Genomic DNA, 20,978 nt, shown 5'->3' with positions numbered 1-20,978 from the left:
TCCATTGTATACATGTACCACTTCCTCTTTATCCATTCATGTGTTGGTAGACATTTAGGTTGCTTCCATGTCTTGGCTATTGTGAACAGCAGTGCAGTGAACATTGATGTGCATATATTCTTTTGAACCATATTATTTTCCAGATGTATGCCCAGGTGTGGAATTACTGAATCATATGGTAGCTCTATTTTTAGTTTTTCAAGGGGCCTCCATATTGTTCTCCATAGTGGCTATACCAATTTACATTCTTACCAACAGTGTAGGGGGATTCCCTTTTCTCCACACCCTCTCCAGCATATTGTTTATAGGTTTTTTTTTTTTTTTTTTTTTTGGCTGCGTTGGGTCTTCGTTGCTGCATGCCGGCTTTCTCTAGTTGCAGCGAGTGGGGGCTACTCTTCCTTGTGGTGCGCGGGCTTCTCATTGCAGTGTCTTCTCTTGTTGCAGAGCACGGGCTCTAGGCATGTGGGCTTCAGTAGTTGTGGCTTGCGGGCTCTAGAGCACAGGCTCAGTAGTTGTGGCGCACAGGCTTAGTTGCTCCACAGCATGTGGGATCTTCCTGGACAGGGATCGAACCCATGTCCCCTGCATTGGCAGGCAGATTCTTAACCACTGCGCCACCAGGGAAGCCCTTGTATGTAGATTTTTTGATGATGGCCATTCTGACTGGTGTGAGGTGATAGCTCATTGTGTGTGTGTGTTTTTTTTTTTTAAGATTTATTTATTTGTTTGGTTGCACCAGGTCTTAGTTACAGCAGGTGGGCTCCTTAGTTGTGGCTTGTTGGCTCCTTAGTTGCAGCATGTGGGCTCCTTAGTTGTGGCAGGTGGGCTCCTCCTTAGTTGCAGCTCCAGGGCTCCTTAGTTGTGGCTCGTGAGCTCCTAAGTTGTGACACATGGGCTCCTTAGTTGTGGCATGCAAAGTCTTAGTTGTGGCATACATGAGGGATCTAGTTCCCTGACCAGGGGTCTAACCCAGGCCCCCTGCATTGGAAGCGCAGAGTCTTATCCATTGCGCCACCAGGGAAGTCCCCTCATTGTAGTTTTGATTTGCATTTCTCAAATAATTAGTGATGTTGAGCATCTTTTCACATGCCTCTTAGCCATCGTTATGTGTTTTATTTTGGAGAAATGTCTATTTAGGTCTCCTGCCCATTTTTTGATTGGGTTGTTTGTCTTTTTGACGTTGATCCACATGAGTTGTTTGTAAATTTTGGAGACTAATCTCTTGTCGGTTGCATTGTTTGCATATATTTTCTCCCATTCTGTGGGTTGTCTTTCGTCTTGTTTATGGTTTTCTTTGCTGTGCGAAAGCTCTTAGGTTTAATTAGGTCCCATTTGTTTATTTTTGTTTTTATTTCCATTACTCTAGGAGACAGATCAAAAAAGATCTTGCTGTGATTCATGTCAAAGAGTGTTCTGCTTTTGTTTCCTCTAAGAGTTTTATAGTATCTGGTCTTACATTTAGATCTTTAATCCCTTTTGAGTTTATTTTTGTATGCTGTGAACAAATGTTCTAATTTTATTTTTTAACATGTAGCTGTCCAATTTTCCCAGCACCATTTATTGAAGAGACTGTCTTTCCTCCATTGTATAGTCTTGCCTCTTTGTCATAGATTGACCATAGGTGTGTGGGTTTATTTCTGGGCTTTCTATCCTGTTCCATTGATCTATATTACTGTTTTGGTGCCAGTACCATACTGTTTTGATGACTGTAGTTTTGTAGTATAGACTGAAGTCAGGGAGCCTGATTCCTCCAGCTCCGTTTTTCTTTCTCAAGATTGCCTTGGCTATTTGGGGTCTTTTGTGTCTCCATACAAATTTTAAGATTTTTTTTTTCTAGTTCTGTGAAAAATGCCATTGGTAATTTGATAGGGATTGCATTGAATCTGTAGATTGCCTCGGGTAGTATAGTCATTTTAACAATGTTGATTCTTCCAATCCAAGAACATGGTATATCGTTCCGTCTGTTTGTGTCATCTTCAGTTTCTTTCATCAGCGTCTTATAGTTTTCAGAGTACTGTACAAGTCTTTTGTCTCCTTAGGTTTATTCCTAGGTATTTTATTCTTTTTGATGTGACAGTAAATGGGATTGTTTCTTTAATTTCTCTTTCAGTCTTTTGTTGTTAGTGTATAGAAATGCAACAGATTTCTGTGTATTAATTTTGTATCCTGCAGCTTGACTGAATTCATTGATGAGCTCTAGTAGTTTTCTGGTACCATCTGTAGGGTTTTCTTTGTATATACTGTCATGTCATCTGCAAACAGTGACAGTTTTACTTCTTTCCAATTTGGATTTCTCTTATTTCTTTTCCTTCTCTGGTTGCCGTGGCTAGGACTTCCAAAACTGTGTTGAATAAAAGTGGTCAGAGTGGGCACCCTTGTTTTGTTCCTGATCTTAGAGGAAATGCTTTCAGCTTTTCACCATTGAGTATGATGTTAGCTCTAGGTTTGTCATATATGGCCTTTATTATGTTGAGGTATGTTCCCTCTATGCCCACTTTCTGGACAGTCTTTATAAATGGGTATTGAATTTTGTCAAAAGCTTTTTCTCCATCTGTTGAGATGGTTATGTAGTTTTTATTGTTCAATTTGTTGATGTGGTGTATCACACTGATTCACGGCTATAGATCTTTTTTTTTTTCTTTTTTTTTTTTTTTTGCGGTACGCGGGCCTCTCACTGCCATGGCCTCTCCCGTTGCGGAGCACAGGCTCCGGACGCGCAGGCTCAGCGGCCATGGCTCACGGGCCCAGCCGCTCCGTGGCATGTGGGATCCTCCCGGACCGGGGCACGAACCCGCGTCCCCTGCATTGGCAGGCAGACTCACAACCACTGCGCCACCAGGGAAGCCCCAGAATCAACCTTTCTAATGGTCCCTTTCCCATCTGCATTTAAACATGCTTGTCTTTTCTGATTTAAAGATTATCTTTTCATTTCCCAAATACCTTTCAACTACTTACTTTCTCCCCTTCACAGCTAAATTTCTTGATTAAATTGATTATATTTCCCATTTCTCCTTTGTTAATTTTTCACTCAATCCTAAAGTATTGAAGTCTAGCTTAAACCTCCCAGCACGCCACTGAAGTGACTTACTAATGATTTCCTTGTGTGAAATCTAGTGGACATAGCCTTTTACCTTAGATTTTTTTTTAAATTAGAAGTTGGCTTCACTGGCCCTCCTTCTTGAAATTTTTTTCTTTTTTAATATTTCTTTTGTCCAGGCAGTCACCAAGTGCTATAGAACCTACCATATAAATCTCTCAAATTACCTACTCACCTCATTCTTTCTCCATGCCCACTACCTTAATACAGTCTGTCTTTCCTCTTGGTTATTACAACAAGAGCTCATTAATTGGTCTCCTTCTGGAGTCTTGCTCCACTCTAATCCATTCTCCTTGTTCTGGTGTGAATGGTTTTTGTAAAAAGCAACATTTTTTTCCTTCAGCTTAAAACTCCTCCAGAGCTTCCCATTGCCCTCAAAATCAAGTTCCGTCTTGACTTTACAGACCCGTGTGTAATTGATCCCATTCTTCCTCTCGAGCCTCAACTCTGTCTTCACTCCCAGTCGTACCAAACCTCTTTTCTGGTCTTAGGTTCTGTGCTTTGCCTAGAAGCATTTCTGCATAATGTTCCTTCTGTTTGGTTGGAAAAATTCTTGAACTCTTCTTCCCTTCTACACCTCTTCCCCAGCTAATTCCCTTTCTTCTTTCTGGTCTCAGCTGAACTTCTTTTGGGAGGCTTTTCCTGACCCTCAGAGACCTCTGTTTAAAGCCCTCCTATATTGTGTGCATTCCTCTTTACAACACTCATACCCCATATTGTAATTGGCTGTTTACTTATTTGTGTTGCCCCCTTGACTGATACCTCTGATAGGAAAAGGCCCTTTGTATCCCGAGTGTTTAATGCAGTACTTTAGCATAGGAGGTGAATGAGTTAATGAAAACAGAATGAAATCATGCTGCTTCTTCAGGTATTTGTAACTAAGAAAAACTATGTTAAAAACCGTACTTTGGCATCAGAGTATAGAAATATGTATGAAGCTTGTTTAAGCCTTCTATTTAAGTTAGACCCAAATAAAACAAAAAGTGATGAGACAAGGAAAATATAGCTTAACTGTCATGCTTTTTGTTGTTGTTGTTGTTAAAGTATTGTAGACAGAGACTGTAGACTCCAATCTAGATCTATCCTAGGCCAGTGTCCAGGTACTAAGATAGACTCGGAAAAGAGAAATCTGATAACTTTTATTGTAGAGACCATTGAAAGAATGACTGTATCTTCAGGATATTGATGAAACCTTAAGGGAAATGCCTTTTTTTTTTTTTTTTTTTTGGCGGTACGCGGGCCTCTCACTGTTGTGGCCTCTCCCATTGCGGAACACAGGCTCCAGACGCACAGGCTCAACGGCCATGGCTCACGGGCCCAGCCGCTCTGCGGCATATGGGATCTTCCCAGACCGGGGCATGAACCCGTGTCCCCTGCATCGGCAGGCGAACTCTCAACCACTGCACCACCAGGGAAGCCCCTTCTATGCTTTTAAAATTAAAAAAGTACACGGTTTTTTCTTTATTTGTTTTTATTTATTTATTTTATTAATTTTTTTTTTTAATTTTTGGCTGTGTTGGGTCTTTGTTGCTGCGCATGGGCTTTCTCTAGTTGCGGTGAGCAGGGTCTACTCTTCGTTGCTGTGAGTTGGCTTCTCATCATGGTGGCTTCTCTTGTTGTGGAGCATGGGCTCTCGGCACACGGGCTTCAATAGTTGTGGTGCGTGGGCCCAGTAGTTGTGGCTTCCAGGCTCTAGAGCACAGGCTCAGTAGTTATGCCGCACGGGCTTAGTTGCTCCGCGACATGTGGGATCTTACCGGACCAGGGCTCAAACCCCGTGTCCCCTGCACTGGTGGGCGGATTCTTAACCACTGTACCACCAGGGAAGCCCCTCTTTATTTGTTTTTAATTCAGCATTTTTAGTTGTTTTCAATACAGGGTTGATCTTTATATCTGGAAAGACGTACTGTCAGGAGCTGAGGTATTAGTTTCTGTCTCAACACAGAATTTCATAAAAGTCTTTTTGATCATTCTCTAATGAAAAGTGAGAGAGACCATTTGTGAATTATTGAATTTGAAAATCCTGTAGTTTTAGTGTTTCAAATCCTTCGTGAAGGAAGACAATAATTTTAAAAACCATGTGTTATACTTTCATGAAAGTAATTTCTGTTCAATCATGTATATACATGGTGAGCTCAATATTTTGCAGACAGTGGAAAATGCCACACTTAGTTAAGATAATGGTATAGTTAGAGTAAATTGAGGCTCCTCCCTCAATTGTTTTACCCTGGTAGATTGCTATGATGAAATTTGTTATTGTTTAAAATTTTGTTAAAATGTTACTGTTATTTTTGAGAACCAATTTGCTTTACATAACTTTGTCCTATTGAAAATAAAATCTACAATAAATCTTGCTCTTCTTTTTCTTATTTCCTTCTACTCACAATGCATACAAGAGTGCATTTGTGCACACATGTGAAAACACTTGTTAAGTCATCTGATTGTAAGTTTTTCCTATACCCCTTTTCCTTTTCTTCTTACAGTATAAACTAATAGATTTATTATTATGTCATGTTACTTCCTCTAGTTTTTTTCGGTGTGTTTAATCAAGCTTAGTGTTCCAGCTAATAATAATCATGCTACTCTTTCCCCCTCATCTTCGTTCCCACCTCATATACTATAAAACTTTTCTTTTTACTAAGCCGGGTTTTAATTAATTAATTAATTAGTTAGTTAATTTGGCTACGCCAAGTCTTAGTTGAGGCCCGTGGGATCTTCGTTGCGGCATGCGGAATCTTTTAGTTGAGACATGCGAAATCTTAGTTGTGGCATGTGGGATCTAGTTCCCTGACCAGGGATTGAACCCAGGCCCCCTGCATTGGGAGCACAGACACTGGACCACCAGGGGAGTGCCTGCTAAGCTGTTTTAAAGTGTGTTGTAGACTTATCACCTGTATATGTTAGTATATGTCTCCTAAAAACAAGGACGTTCTCCTATATAACCTTAACTACCTTATTACACCAGTTTGGCACTGATACAAACAGCAATATATTAAAAATTTTCCATCTATACACCCAAATGTCCATTTTCCCGCTGTGGGAGCTAATCTCAGATTATGCATTACATTTGATTGTCATGTCTCTGTATCTTTTGATCTAGAGCAGGGCCTTGCAGACTTTTCCCTAAAGGCGCAGATAGTAATATTTTAAGCTTTGGGGATCAACTCCACTTCACAGCTACTCCACTCTGTCATTGTAGCTAGAAAACAGCCATAGACATTGTGTAAACAAATGAGTATAGGTATGTTCCAATAAAACTTTATTTAAAAAAACAGGCAGACCATAGGTTGTAGACTCCTGATCTAGAATAGCTTTCTTTTTTTTTTTCCTTTCCTTTTTTTTTTTTTTTTGGTGAGGTGTTTAGTGACACTATTTAATGACTGAATAATCAAGCCAATTTTAGGGGCAGAATAACCCTCAGTTTAGATTTTTTAAAATGTTTCCCCAGGGACTTCCATGGTGGCACAGTGGTTAGGAATCCACCTACCAGTGCAGGGGATACGGGTTTGAGCCCTGGTCTGGGAAGATCCCACATGCCAGTGCAGGGGATACAGGTTTGAGCCCTCGTCTGGGAAGATCCCACATGCCGCAGAGCAACTAAGCCCGTGTGCCACAACTGCTGAGCCTGTGTGCCACAACTACTGAAGCCCATGTGCCTAGAGCCAATGCTCCACAACAAGAGAAGCCCACACACCACAACGAAGAGTAGCCCCTGCTTGCTGCAACTAGAGAAAGCCCGTGTGCAGCAATGAAGACCCAATGCAGCCAAAAATAAATAAATAAATAGTTTCCCCATTAGTTTTTTAAAATTACAAATGCCATGTAACCTTCCACAATAGAATTGAAATCTGACTCCTTGAAAAAGATTCTGGCTTGCTTGGAAATAAAATCTTTCTCCTCTCTCTCTCTCTCTCTCTCTCTCTCACTCTCACTGTCTCATAGTGTGTGTAATATCACTGCCTAGAAATTGGAGAATACAATTAAACTTCTAGATTGTTAATTCTTGGTATCCTCTTTCAGACATCAGTATTTTTACAAATATGCTTTCATATAAATGTTGTAAAATTCACAGAAGTGAGTAAAGAATTCAGGAAGGCTTGGAGAGTGAAAGGTAGTGAAAGTAACTTCGCTGTAGATTTGAAAGTATTTCTATTTTAGTCAAATGTGATTCCTCAGTATACAAGCTAAAATTCTTTTTATGTTGAAGACATGAAACAGAAATAAAATTAATAATTATCTGCCACAGCTAAGCTTGCTGTTCTTTGCATTGGATTCAGCTTTAGAAATAGATAAAAAATAATTTTGATAGATTTAATACAAAGTTGTCCATGTGGGGAAGCTGTACTCTACTTGCATTCATGTAAAAGTGTATACTTTTTTTTTTTCCCCAGTCTTTCCATCCTCTTACTTGGTTCAGGGGATAGCAGAATTGAAAGCAGCATGTTTTACTGGAGTAAAAGAGTTTCAGGATTTTTTTTTTTTTTTTTTGCTATACGTGGGCCTCTCACTGTTGTGGCCTCTCCCATTGCGGAGCACAGGCTCCGGACGCGCAGGCCCAGCGGCCATGGCTCACGGGCCCAGCCGCTCTGCGACACGTGGGATCTTCCTGGACCGGAGCACGAACCCGTGTCCTCTGCATCGGCAGGCGGACTCTCAACCACTGCGGCACCAGGGAAGCCCTTCAGGATTTTTTAATGCTTGAATTTCCTTTAAATATCTCTGTGAACATCTATGGTGATTGGGCACTGTCCTACCATCTTTTATTGGTTTTGACTGAGAGGTTTTTCTTCATATTGTGCCTTATCACAATTTGATTCTAGTTTGCCCCTTTGTACATTATAAAACAAGTCTATTTTCTTTTCCACATAACTGCATGTTACATAAAGATTGAAATAATATTTTATTGCAGGTTCCCATTTCTTGGCTAATTATTCCTCACATCACATTATGGAACAAATGGCTGGCATGATCTGTGCCTTGGTTTACTTATCTGTGAAATAAGGGTAATGGTACCTATCTTGTAAGTTGATTATGAGAATTGACTAATTGCACATTGTATAATATATATAGTACACATTCAGTAAATGTTTGACACTATTTGTTATTTCATATTACATAGTCTCCCATCCATCTTGTGTGGTCATGAACCTGTTTGTCTCTCAAAGCAGAGCTGAATACAGTAGCCAGTATGATCCGATTAGCCCAGGAAGAGTACAGTGGCCACATCACCGGTTAATTTGAACTCAAATTGGAGTTTTCTTTTTAACTCATTGTGGAGAACTTCAAGCATACAAAAAAATGGACAGAATGGTATGATGGACCCTCACATGCCCATCCTCCATCCCCCACAACATGGCAGTCCTGTCCCATTCGTTCCCATCCAGTTCCTTTACTCCCTCTCTGGTGTAGTGGTAGATCCTCTATTATACCTAAGCTCTGTTCCTGATTTACTTTGATAATTACTGAAGCTTTTAAGGATAGTGCCTAAATTAATGAACAGATGAATCTTGCCTCAATTGATGCCTGGGTCAGATTCCAGTGGTTTGCTTTTAGAGGTGAAGTGAGTGGATGGGTAGGATTGAAATTAGATTTGTCTGTATTATACTGTTTTTTAGATGTCATGCCAGTTTTTTATTTTCTCCATCTCTGCTTAGGGATATGTATGATAATCTTATTGGTAAAATCTCTGAATACTCTAGGAAATTATTCAAATTAGCTGGCCTAGAAGACTTAAATTCACTATCTTCTTACAGTCTTTTTACTTATTCTGGACTTTTAAGTCTTTACCAATGTGTATATTAGGTCTTTCAATTTGCTAATCATTTAATCTTGATTGAAGAGAAGCAAAATAGGGAGTGAAGAGTTATACTTTCTTTGTAATCTCTGTTGGAATTATTTTTTAAAATCAGAATCATTGTGGAATAATTTACATACAGTAAAAATTGTTATAATTTACTGACTTCAAATAGAGGCCTTTCTTCCCAGTGGCAGTGACTGACTGTAGCACTTTTTTCAAGCCTCTGCTTGTTTTTCCCTATAACTCTGTTCTTACTTGTGCCTCATTAATTGTTACTTGCTTACAGTAGTTTGCTGCAAGTTTAATAGACTCATAATCATTTTCATATTGATGATACAGAAGTGTGTCCTATTTAAAGCAGGGGTCAGTCATCACAGAGACACCATGTAAGTCTTTGGTTATTCAGCTACATGGGGTAGGTATTCTGAAGGTGAAATATGGCAATTAAGAGTATTATAGAGAGGTTAGGTTCTACCTGACTCAGTACAATCACCCTAAGATTGAGCGTGGGTGAGCCTGCCTGGTAAGAAAACACCAGCACGGTCAAGGTTTGTACACGCCATACACCTCAAAGCAAACAGAGGCAGAGTGAAGGTGAGTTTAGGCTTAACCTCTGTAACTGATCCAGGAGTAACTTAGTACAGCCCTTGGTTTCCAATTCAGTTCTAACTTTTGAATGAAGTGTCTCTAGCTTGAGAGAAGCCTTACCCTTCAGTGTTAGGAGTTTTTACCTTGATTATTAAACATCTCATCAGGGATTAGTTAACAAGGGACTTGAGAATAAGAATATGTTTTAGGCAGGGGGCTGAAACGGTGTTCTAATAGAGAATGTCATGTTGCAGTTACGCCATGGCTGTGAACATCAAAATTGCATTGTTTTACCCTTGAAATTTCTGCTTGTTTGCTAACTTCCGGACTTAAAAGTTTCAGTATACTTTTGATTGCACAGAACATCTGTCCATTTGTTCATTCAAAGAATATTTACTGAGCATCTATATGTTGGGAAGTGTGCTGCACACTGAATAAACAAAACAGTGGACTTTTCAGATGTGTTTGCCATTATGGAGTTTATAGTCTGTTGGGAAACAGAATGAAATTTATTGAAAGCCATAAAGAAAAATTGTGCTTCACTAATATTTTAAAGACCTAGTGACTTATTTTGAAGTGAACTTGGAGTGATTTGTTCTTGGTTCTTTTGCAAAATGCATTCGAGTATTCAGGGTTTTTGTGCTAACGTGTTTCCTTATGTGTATTGGTATGTGAAATTAGACATTAGAGAGGCAGGACAATTTGAACTGGGGTTGGGGGGAGGAGAATATGAACAGATAGTAGGTTTGTGTGGGTAAAATTCTATGTTAGCTGTGCTAAATAGACTGTTATAGGCAGGGAAGTAAGAAATATCTTTGAGTCCTTTCTTCTGTAAAAGTGTTTAATACTTAAGAATTGACAGGGAAGTAAACTTCCTCTAGAATGGAGGTATAACAGAAAGAGCAAATGAGAACCATGCCAACTAAGATCATGTCTGAATTATGTGACAGTTTCTTGTAACTCTGGTCAAGAAAATTTGCCTCAGATTTCTTATTCCAACAGAGTACAACAGAGGGACTGAATTTGGTGATCCCTCCTGGTGCTAAAAATCTTACGATTTAAAAAAAAAAATTTTTTTTTTTAAATTTAGCTGTTTCTTAATGACTTGGATTGCTGGAAAGTCAAGATGCTTGCTTTCTGACTTTCTGTACTTGTTCCGGTTCAAGAATTAAGAACTTTAGATGGGAGAATAAGGCTTTGCTTTCTCTAACTGCTATTTTCTGACTAGGTACTTCGTAACTCAGGAAGACCTCATTTATTCCCAGTAATATGTTTTACTAAAACTCTTTCAGGTAACTTTACAAAGACTGTGTGACTTAATAGTAGATCACGGCTTGAACTCAGTTTTTATTTATTGTTGTAACTAGAAAATTTTAGTGAGGGCTTTTTTTTTTTTTGTCTCTGTAGTTATCAGAGACTGTTACAGACGATTGCTGTACTCGAGGCTCAGCGTTCTCAAGCAGTCCAGGACCTTGAAAGCTTAGGCAGACATCAGAGAGAAGCACTAAAAAATCCCATTGGATTTGTGGAAAAACTCCAGAAGAAGGTATATATTGAGCAACTTTTAAGATTTATTGAGATGTATTTGGTAATAACTCGGTTTGTTCTTTTTATATGATTATATACTTGTTTAAATGTTTAATTTTTTCCCCTTCTGTAATTAACCCATATTACTGAAGGCAGAATACTGCCTTCCTTCACCCCCACCAAACACACAATAAAATATACCTCAATGAAGATAGCTAGGAGCTTTAATTGGATGTGTATTTAGAAACTTGATGTCCTGTTCCTAGCCATTTTTACAGTCTTTTTCTGTTACTTTCTTCCTTCCCCATCTTAAAAATATTTTCCCTGTTTTGCTTTCAGGACTTCAAGATTGTTGAAGCTAAAAGAAAAAATACTTTAGTATTTATTTACTGCTTAGTTTAGAGTTACTTTTCTAACTCTGAACGTAGTGAGATAGAAAACAATGGTGATACAAACAAAAACTATATTTTAAATGTCTTTAAGGTTATGGTTGCCAAGTCTATGAGAATGAGGTATATAAATTTTACTTAATTTTGAAATGTTCTTTTATTTTAGTGTAAAATTCCTTATAATTTTATTTTTTCCTTAAAACATAACTTTCATATTTAAGCAGTTAACCATTTGAAAGTGATTCAAGTTTTTATAACTTTCTTAGTGTGTAAACATGGAGATAATCTAGATGTGCATTTATGCCATAGTATGTGTCTTGAATTAGGGGCCCACTAATTATTCAGTAAATTTGAGAGGCAAATATTAATCAGCATTGTCTGAAAAGATTAAAACTGAAAAACTATGAAAAAGAATCCTCTTTTTCACCTTAAACAACACAAAAATTTAGCCTGTTCAGTATGAAAAATTTAGTTATTAGTTACTAGTTTTTAATGAGTCACAGAAGTGGTCTACCAGGTGTTGAGGGAACAGCCCTGGGGACTTCATTTTATTTAGATGATTATTGTTTGGATTTGGATTTTTCTAGTTATGTTATTTACTTGGCAAGCATTCCTTTCTCTGCTTTCAGAACACTGAATATCATAATAGACGTAGGATCTATATATTGATTTGTTAAACCTTCTAGAGTTTTTAGAACCCTATTGTACCCTCTGTGTTATAGTGGGCCCACTTAGGTGTTTATTGATTCTGCACTGCTGTCATGAAACAATTTGCTGGTGCAAAAAGATACAGTACTTACAGTGTTTACTTATCATTGATTCAACTAAAACAGATGGTGTTTTAACCTTAATCGCATTTTATTCATGTTCTTGGGTGGGCAAAAAGATGCAGTTATGCACATTTACTAGATACGTATGTGGTTGGTTATTTGCTGGTTTTCCATTTCTGTGTTTAGTTTAGAACTGAATTTCTTTTCACTTTATCTCAGAAACAGAGATGTGATATTGGCTATCTTAAGAATTTTTTCAAAAATGTACAAATGTGTATTAAATCCCAGATACTTTGGTAATCATGAAAGACTTATGTTCCTTGGAAAGAAAATTTTCTGCTGGATTTAATTTAGAAGTTTGAGTTTTCACTTTTTCTGTGTCAACTCATGTATGCTTAAATTGTCTATTTTCTTTAGGTTTACCAGAGTAGTTAAGTTGTTGACATATGATCTCTTTGTTTTACTGGACATCTAAAAACTCCTAATTGAAATTAAGGAAACTTGGATTATATATTGGTATATAGAATGCAGAGAACCTTTACGGCTTGTTAGCTTTCTTTGATATTACTACCATCATTATTTTAAAAGACACTCTGTTCTAATTTTTCTAAAGTTGAACCTTAGACTAATATGTGCTATTATGATGATGGTGCTAATATAATATGTCACAAGCAAAATAAAAATTAAGAATTCTGTGTCACAAAGTGGATTTTGCCTGCCAATTTCATAATTTATGACCTGATTTTTTTCTCAATGTTTTATTTTGAAAAATGTTAAGTAGACGAAAAAGTGGAAAGTACTGTATAGTTAGCACACACATCCACCCCCAGATTCTACCATTAACATTTTATTATATTTGCTTGATTGAATGTTTATGCAATTCTTCCATCCACCATTCTATCTTATTTCAAGATGGAATGCATTTGATGCATTCCAGAGTTGCAGACATGCACACTTAACACCAAAACACTTCAGAAGGCATATCATGTTAACTAAAATTTTTTTTTTAAACTTTTTCAGGTGAAATTTACATACAATGAAATTCAGAAATCCCAATTTTACCATTATATGAGTTCTGACAAATACACCCACCCATGAAACCCAAATCCCTATCAAAAGATTGACCATGGGCTTCCCTGGTGGCGCAGCGGTTGAGAGTCCGCCTGCCGATGCAGGGGACACGGGTTCGTGCCCCAGTCCGGGAAGATCCCACATGCCGTGGAGCGGCTAGGCCCATGAGCCATGGCCACTGAGCCTGCGCGTCCGGAGCCTGTGCTCCACAACGGGAGAGGCCACAACAGTGAGAGGCCCGCATACCGCAAAAAAAAAAAAAAAAAAAAAAATCATAATGACCTAGTTTTAGTAATTATGACAACTATTAACTTCTCTAAAGGTGGTTGGCAAAGTAATTGAATTCCAAGTAAACTAAAGATGTAGTTTTGATTCTCAAAATGTGATGTTTTTTTGTACACGTGCTGAGTTATATAGTGTGAAAATAATTAATAGTTTTATGGATAAGTCAGGAACACATGGGTCCATTAAAAATGAATTCTGTGTATCAAGTCATATCTATTATATTTCAGTCAAACACATTTCATGTGCTGTTCTTAGAGATAAAAATCTTTCTTTGCTATTTCTGTTTAAAGTGTGTTAGTGATAAAGTACAGTATGTTTATATAGTTCAGCTCTAGACCTCTAAAAATAGTGCTTATGTTTTGTTAAGTTCATTTTCCTTTACTTGGCTATCATTTCTGCCATTTAGTGTTTATACTGTATTAACTTCATTGGCTGTTGGATTCAAAAAGTGAGTAGAAATGCTCAGTTGATGATTATTTAGATTTGGAGTCATCTGAAAATTTGGTTGTAGTTGATAATTTCTTGAATTAAGCTTAGTTTGTCACTTTCATTTTTTTCCCCACCAGGCTGATATAGGGCTTCCATATCCACAGAGAGTTGTTCAATTGCCCGAGATTGTATGGGACCAATATACCAATAGCCTTGGGAACTTTGAAAGAGAATTTAAAAATCGCAAAAGACATACTAGGAGAGTTAAGCTAGTTTTTGATAAAGGTAAGAAATTACATGATACGAATTTAATTAGAGAACTACCTGACAAAGTCTTGCTTTAATAATCCTATACGTGGTTTTCTTTTTAGTAGGTTTACCTGCTAGACCAAAAAGTCCTTTAGATCCTAGGAAGGATGGAGAGTCCCTTTCATACTCTATGTTGCCTTTGAGTGATGGTCCAGAAGGCTCAAACAGTCGTCCTCAGGTAAGCAGGATAAAGTGTTAGAGCAGGAAAATTTGAATTGTAGACAAAACATTTTAACATTTTGCTGGTTTGTATTCTTAAAATTCAAGCAGTCTTTCACTTGAAGGTATAATGAGAACATGAACTTTGAAGTTAAGAAAAAGCTGGGTTGAAATCATAACTCCACCACTTACTAGCTGTGGAACTTCAGATGTCATCTATATTAAAGTCTCCAAGCTGCAGTTTCCTCTTATATAAAATGTGATTAATATCACCCTATTTTGTAGAGCTGTTGTGAGGAATATAATGAGTAGTACATGTAACATGCCCAGTTCAGTGCCTGACACATAATACAGTATTTATTCTAAAAATAAGAGCTCTTTGTGTGTAGTGGAATGTAACTAGGATTTGCTGGTTGTAACCTGGCCTTGCTGCTGTTAGTTAGATGAACTTCAATAAACATGTGGGTTCAGAATGAAAAAGTAACATTTCTTTAAAATAAACAATAGCCATAAAGATAGTGGTATGTTGAGCTGTGTAACTAGTTAAAAATATTATGTACATTTTAGTAAAATTGATATTAGGCTCCATTTTATGAGCAAGACATACGTTTAGGATATTACTTTATTATTACTTAAATAAAAGGACTAGCACATTAAAAATATTATAATGGAAAAAATTCCACATATAATTTCCTCATTGTTAGCAAAGAATATATATGGTACATTATTATTTCTAAAACTGCCCTAAACAATCAGTACGTATGATCTCTTCAAGATGTTTCCCCACATCCTTAGGCTAGAAATAAAACTGTTCATATTTCAAAAGTAAAGAATAAATAGATAACAATAGATAGCACCTGGTGTGTATTCATGCTTTGTTTCCTTGATTTTTCTTTGTGAGGGTGGATGTGATGCTTTATTTAAAAGATTGGGATGGAAATACTCTTCTGAGGTACAAGACACTAATTGGAAAATGGATTTGTTAAAAATATTTGAATTCTTTGGTTTTCAGATGATTTGCAGTCTACCAAAGAAAGGTAATTCAAATAAAATATAAGCAATGTAACAATGATTATTAAAAAAAAAAAGAAACATTTCTTTTTCTTTAAAATGAAGTTGCTGTCACCTATATCTCAAGATTGCTAGGAATATAAAACCAAATGAAATAAAAGAACATGAAAACATTTTGTAAGCAATAAATTATGTACACATTAAAAAAATAAATTTACTCACATATTTTGAAATTAATTAAAAATTTCACAATTTGTGTGTTATTTGGCTATATCAAAGGGTAGTCTTTGTTTTTTCTCTCTGACAAAAACCTTGTTTTATATGCAGATGATAAGAGGACGCCTGTGTGATGATACCAAACCTGAAACATTTAACCAGTTGTGGACTGTTGAAGAACAGGTAATAGGTATTTCTAAATTGTGTAGGTTTAAGAAAAAAAAAAAAAAAGCAGTTAAAATTAGAGCCAGTATTATGAGTAAAGTGTATATTGTTGTATGTAATCCCTCTTAACCATGAATTTAAAATATTTAAGCTTTTTGCATACCTTTTTGCATACTTCAAGAATTTTGCATTCTGAGAATATATGAATTCCATTTTGGGGATAATTTTTAAATAAGGAACCTGGGTTTTGGGGAGGGGATTGAAAAAGATATTGAAACAGATGGAGTAAAGTTTTTGTAATGCAGCTTTGTGAGACAGAAAAACCTGGAGCCAAGTAAAGCTGTGCTTCAAAGTGAATTCTTGTTTTTGTTTGGAGGGGAGCTGGCAAAGCCAAGGTCAGAGTGTTCTCTTACATTTTGGCATATAGCTAGGATTGTTTGTGGGTAAGGTTTGAGACACATCTCTATCTCATGTGAGGATTAGCCCCACAGCTATAATGAGTTTATCAGTTTATAAAAAGCTTCAGGAAACTTTTATTTCCAACATTTGGACTGTTTTGCATCCTTAGGACTATGGGAGAATTTAGGAGATAGGTCAGAATATTAAAAATAATATTTGAATGAAGGACCACACAAAGGAGGAAAAGATCTCTTTTAGTATTCTGTCTAAATTCAAATGAATTTACATAGTTCTGTCAGATCCATAGTGGCAAGCCTAAACATAGTCTAGCAAGATAAAGTGGTCAGTGGAAATCACTAAAATATGTAACATATTAATTAATTATTTTCTTGTTGGGGGTGCTTTCCTTTTTTTACTGAAGTGCATAGAAAATCTTTATAAGGTCTTTCATAGGTTTATTTTCTCATCTTATTTTTCTTGTGAAGTCTTAAATTCCTTACTAGAAATTTTTCCTATCATGAGGATTTCTAGTTGACCTAACCCCCAGAGTTGGGGAGGGAGTATTATAGTTTAAGATGAAAGGTGAATGTATTTATTTAGAAACTCAGTATTAAACTTTCTTAAATTTGGTCTTTGGTTTGGCTTAGAAAAAGCTTGAACAACTACTCTTGAAATACCCTCCTGAAGAAGTAGAATCTCGACGCTGGCAGAAGATAGCAGATGAACTGGGCAATAGGACAGCAAAGCAGGTAATTGAGGAGATAGCCCCATATTGTTGGCATGTTTTTGATGGTTTTTTAAATGAAGGATAGTGAAGCTAAAGTCAGTAGACCTGCCCCTTCATATTTAGCTACACAGTGCTATAGTATGTGGAGTTTTAAAAAACAACATTGTGTATTTTTCTGTTGATTTTAGAAACAACTCTGAGATAATTCTGCTTTGGATCATTACTTAAAAATAAAAAAGTAATGGACTTGGTGTCTCTTGAATGTTTAATGAGTGCACCAGTTTGTGCTTTTTGGTTAGACTGTGCTAATAGATTTGTGATAGTGCCTTAGTCAGTATTCCCTGATTGTCTTTCTAAAAAAATATCTGTCAGTTTTCTCCTTCACATTCCCATTGATATTAATAGATGTGTTTTTATGCTACAAGCACTTGTGTTCACAAGTTGAAACTGTGTTTAGCTTTGGAATCAAACAGATTTAATTTATTTTAACAATTTTTTTGTCTCTATTTTAAAACATAAGTGTCTTTGGTGGCAATTTAAAATTATTTCTAGATTTATGGTAGATTTTAAGTTGTTACTATTCATTAAGATACACATGTATGTTTTAAAAACTATTTTAAAAAACTATTCTGGTACTGCATGTCTTGTCATTTATTACGTTAAAAGGCTTGTCATGTTTCCTTAGGTTGCCAGCCGAGTGCAGAAGTATTTCATAAAACTAACTAAAGCTGGCATTCCAGTCCCAGGCAGAACACCAAACTTATATATATACTCCAAAAAGGTAAAAAGAAAATAGGTAAAAGTAAACCTTAGATCTCAGATTAAATTCATCAAAGTCAGAGTTCCTATGTAAAAGTTTATATATTTATCAGAACAGGGTTATTTTATTTTTAAAATTTGACTCACTCTAAACATTTTCTTATATATGGTAGGATTCCATTATTGCTACTCAGTGAGTTTCAATGATGATTATTCATTATTTTCTTAGGAGTAGGTTAGTTTATGTGAATGAGTGCTATTTCAAAGATATTAGATTGTATGTATGTCAAAAAGGCCTTTGTGATGTTAAAGTTTTTAGGGTGTTTGATTCTTTAATAAATATAATCAATTTCTGTTTTATACATATATTATATAAATCCAAGGTTAGAAATATTTATTAAGATATTTAATCCTCACTGTAATTCTAGAAGTGTAGGTAGTATCACCTTCACTTTACTCATGATAATATTAATAGATCGCTTTTGTTCTTACTGTTGAATGCTCTGGGCTAGGTACTGTTCTACAACCTTTTTATAGATGAGAAAACTAAGTACATTGAGTAAATTGTCTAGTCACATAGCTGGTAAGTCTGGGAATCATTGATCTTCTGATTCTGCACCTAAGCCTTTTCCACTGTTCTCTGCTGCTCTGTACAGTGAAAAAGCTACTGTCCCTCTCCTACATAGAACACTGCGTAGAATTATAGCCAATTTTTTGCTTTAATTGCAAAAAAATAAAGCACATCATTGGCCTTCTTTCATTTACTTGGTAAATCATCTGGGTACTTCCACTCCCCTGCAACTGCCACCATTCACCTAAAGAGAAGCTAGGAGCCGATCTAATGCTGTTACCCTTCCTTAGTGAAGCTAACTGTTTTACATTTAAGAATATTGTCTATATAGCTCCATGTTTTAAAAATTTTGTTCTTACTCTTTTTACCAAGCTATGGAAGCTTGTTTTAATTTGTCAGATGTTTTAAATATTTTGGATTTTTTTCTCCCCAAATATAGTATTATCTATTTAGATATGTAGAGTTCATCCTGTAACTTCAGAATGTTGGAACTTTGATAACCACCATTAACTTAACAGCTTTAATTTTCGTGATTTCTAGGTTATCTTTAGATGTGTTGTGCACCTTATGTTTTCACCACTAAGACTAGACGATGATAACAAAAGGAATACTAAAGAAACCTAAATGTGTTCCGTTCTTTGGGTGCACTGAATTTTAAGTTAACAGACATTTTCACTGCAGAGATCTAGCCCAGTCATAGACGTGGTTAGAGGTTTTTTGTTTTGTTTTGTTTTAAATAAATTTAATTAATTAATTAATTTATTTATTTAGTTTTGGCTGTGTTGGGTCTTTGCTGCTGCGCACAGGCTTTCTCTAGTTGTGGTGAGCGGGGGGCTACTCTTTGTTGTGGTGCGCAGGCTTCTCATTGCTGTGTCTTCTCTTCTTGCAGAGCACAGGCTCTAGGAGTGTGGGCTTCCGCAGTTGTGGTATGCGGGTTCAGTAGTTGTGGCTCATGGGCTCTAGAGAGCAGGCTCAGTAATTGTGGCGCACGGGCTTAGTTGCTCCGCGGCATGTGGGATCTTCCCGGACCAGGGCTTGAACCCGTGTCCCCTGCATTGGCAGGCGGATTCTTAACCACTGTGCCACCAGGGAAGTCCTGACATGGTTAGAGTTTGAATTCTGAAATGAAATGATGGTTCTCTATGTGGCTGAGGTTATTCTTTGTGGCGGTGCTGTTAGTGAAGAGAGGAAGTCTGCATAGGGGTTCAAAGGGAGGCCTTTGGCTCCACAGAGGCCTATTTTATAATCTTGATTCTACCACTGCCTAGCTGCAGTACCTTGAACAAGAAAGTTAACCTCCTCATGCCTCCGTTTTTTCACCTTTAAATTAGAAGTGATAATAACTACTTTACAGGAATGTTTTGAGGGCTAAGTGACATTGACAAAGAGTAAGCAGTCAATCAGTGTTAGATACTATTTTCAGACATTCATCGTGTTGGGGAAATTTTCTTTTTACTTGATAGTTTCATATCTGGCTTTGGCTAACTTCATCCTCCTTGATCATCTGTAAGATGACCTTAAGAGGAGCTCAGCATGTGAATGCCAAGAGTGTAATAAATGTTGGGGATACAAATATAAGCTACATAATGAGCATATGGTCCATTATATTCCACGTAGGTATTCTGCCTACATTTCTGTTTGTTGGTTTGGTTTGTTTTTATTTAAGGCTTGTTGTCTTTTTAAAAATCCAGATAAAATAGAAAAAGCAACCACGTAAGAGTATGCTGAAGGGTAGAGGTGCAGTCCTTCTGATTAGGCAGATTTGCAGGAAGTAGCATTTATATTTTTGATTCTTTTAATGATTGTCCACTATCCCAATTAAAAATTTGTTTTCTCACTTAGTCTTCAACAAGCAGACGACAGCACCCCCTTAATAAGCATCTCTTTAAACCTTCCACTTTCATGACTTCCCATGAACCACCAGTGTATATGGATGAAGATGATGACCGATCCTGTTTTCATACCCACATGAACACTGCTATGGAGGAGGCATCAGTAAGTTATCTATTTATACTATATTTATATCTGTCTATCTATCTATCTATCTATCTTTATCTATGTATTATACAGATCAGGATACAGAATGGGAGCACCAGGATTTCCTGATTATTCCTATTCTTCAGAGAATATTGCTTTCTTTTCTTTTAATTAACTAGTCAAACTTGTTTTACAATGGGCTTTAAAAATGTTTTTATGAAGAAACTTTCAAGCATATACAAAAATAAACCCATGTGCACCCATTATTCAACTTTAACAATTATCAGTTTGTGGCAATCTTATTTTCATCTGTACTTCCTACCCACCCAACTTTCTGTCTGGGATTATTTTGGAGCAAGTTCCAGACATTACAAAATATCATTATCATGTTTATTAAAAGGTACTTCTTTATATAATCCAGATATACAGTCAATTCACATTTCCCCAGTCATAAATTGCAGTAGTGCCTCCCCCCCGCCGCCCTTTTCTCTCTCTTCTGTTTTCCCCTCTCACATTTGTTTTGTTGAAAAACTGGTTTATTTGTCTTGTAGAATTTACCTCAGTGTGGATTTTGTTGTTTGTATCTCCTTGGTGTCATTTAATCTGTTCCTCTGTTCCCTGAATCTCCTATAAATTGATAGGTCTAGATAACTGATCAGATTCAGGTTTATTTGTTTTTTTGTTTGTTAGGGTGGGCAGGACTAAAAGTATACTTTTAGTATACTAAAAGTA

At 36.7% G+C, this 20,978-nt stretch overlaps 1 protein-coding gene across 9 annotated transcripts in view; it reads left to right on the top strand.

The window, feature by feature from the left end:
* ZZZ3 (zinc finger ZZ-type containing 3) overlaps window positions 1–20,978 on the top strand; it is a 122,477-nt gene that overhangs the window by 73,093 nt on the left and 28,406 nt on the right. For 7 of the 9 annotated variants that reach the window (XR_003434316.1, XR_003434317.1, XM_027114108.1 and 4 more), the window contains 7 exons: window positions 10,890–11,028; window positions 14,091–14,238; window positions 14,325–14,440; window positions 15,760–15,831; window positions 16,860–16,961; window positions 17,625–17,720; window positions 20,112–20,264. Coding sequence is in view for 7 of the 9 variants with exons in the window: in XM_027114108.1 (XP_026969909.1) it covers window positions 10,890–11,028; window positions 14,091–14,238; window positions 14,325–14,440; window positions 15,760–15,831; window positions 16,860–16,961; window positions 17,625–17,720; window positions 20,112–20,264 (826 nt within the window). In the remaining 2 variants the exon portion in view is untranslated. The remainder of the gene's footprint in view (window positions 1–10,889; window positions 11,029–14,090; window positions 14,239–14,324; window positions 14,441–15,759; window positions 15,832–16,859; window positions 16,962–17,624; window positions 17,721–20,111; window positions 20,265–20,978) is intronic. The other 2 variants (XM_027114106.1, XM_027114107.1) reach the window with 2 other exon arrangements.

Source organism: Aethalodelphis obliquidens, unplaced genomic scaffold (assembly GCF_003676395.1).
Source record: "Aethalodelphis obliquidens isolate GAN/ISIS:26980383/991018 unplaced genomic scaffold, ASM367639v1 scaffold13, whole genome shotgun sequence".
NCBI classification, from domain to species: domain Eukaryota; kingdom Metazoa; phylum Chordata; class Mammalia; order Artiodactyla; family Delphinidae; genus Aethalodelphis; species Aethalodelphis obliquidens.
This window is presented reverse-complemented; position numbering and strand designations above follow the sequence as displayed.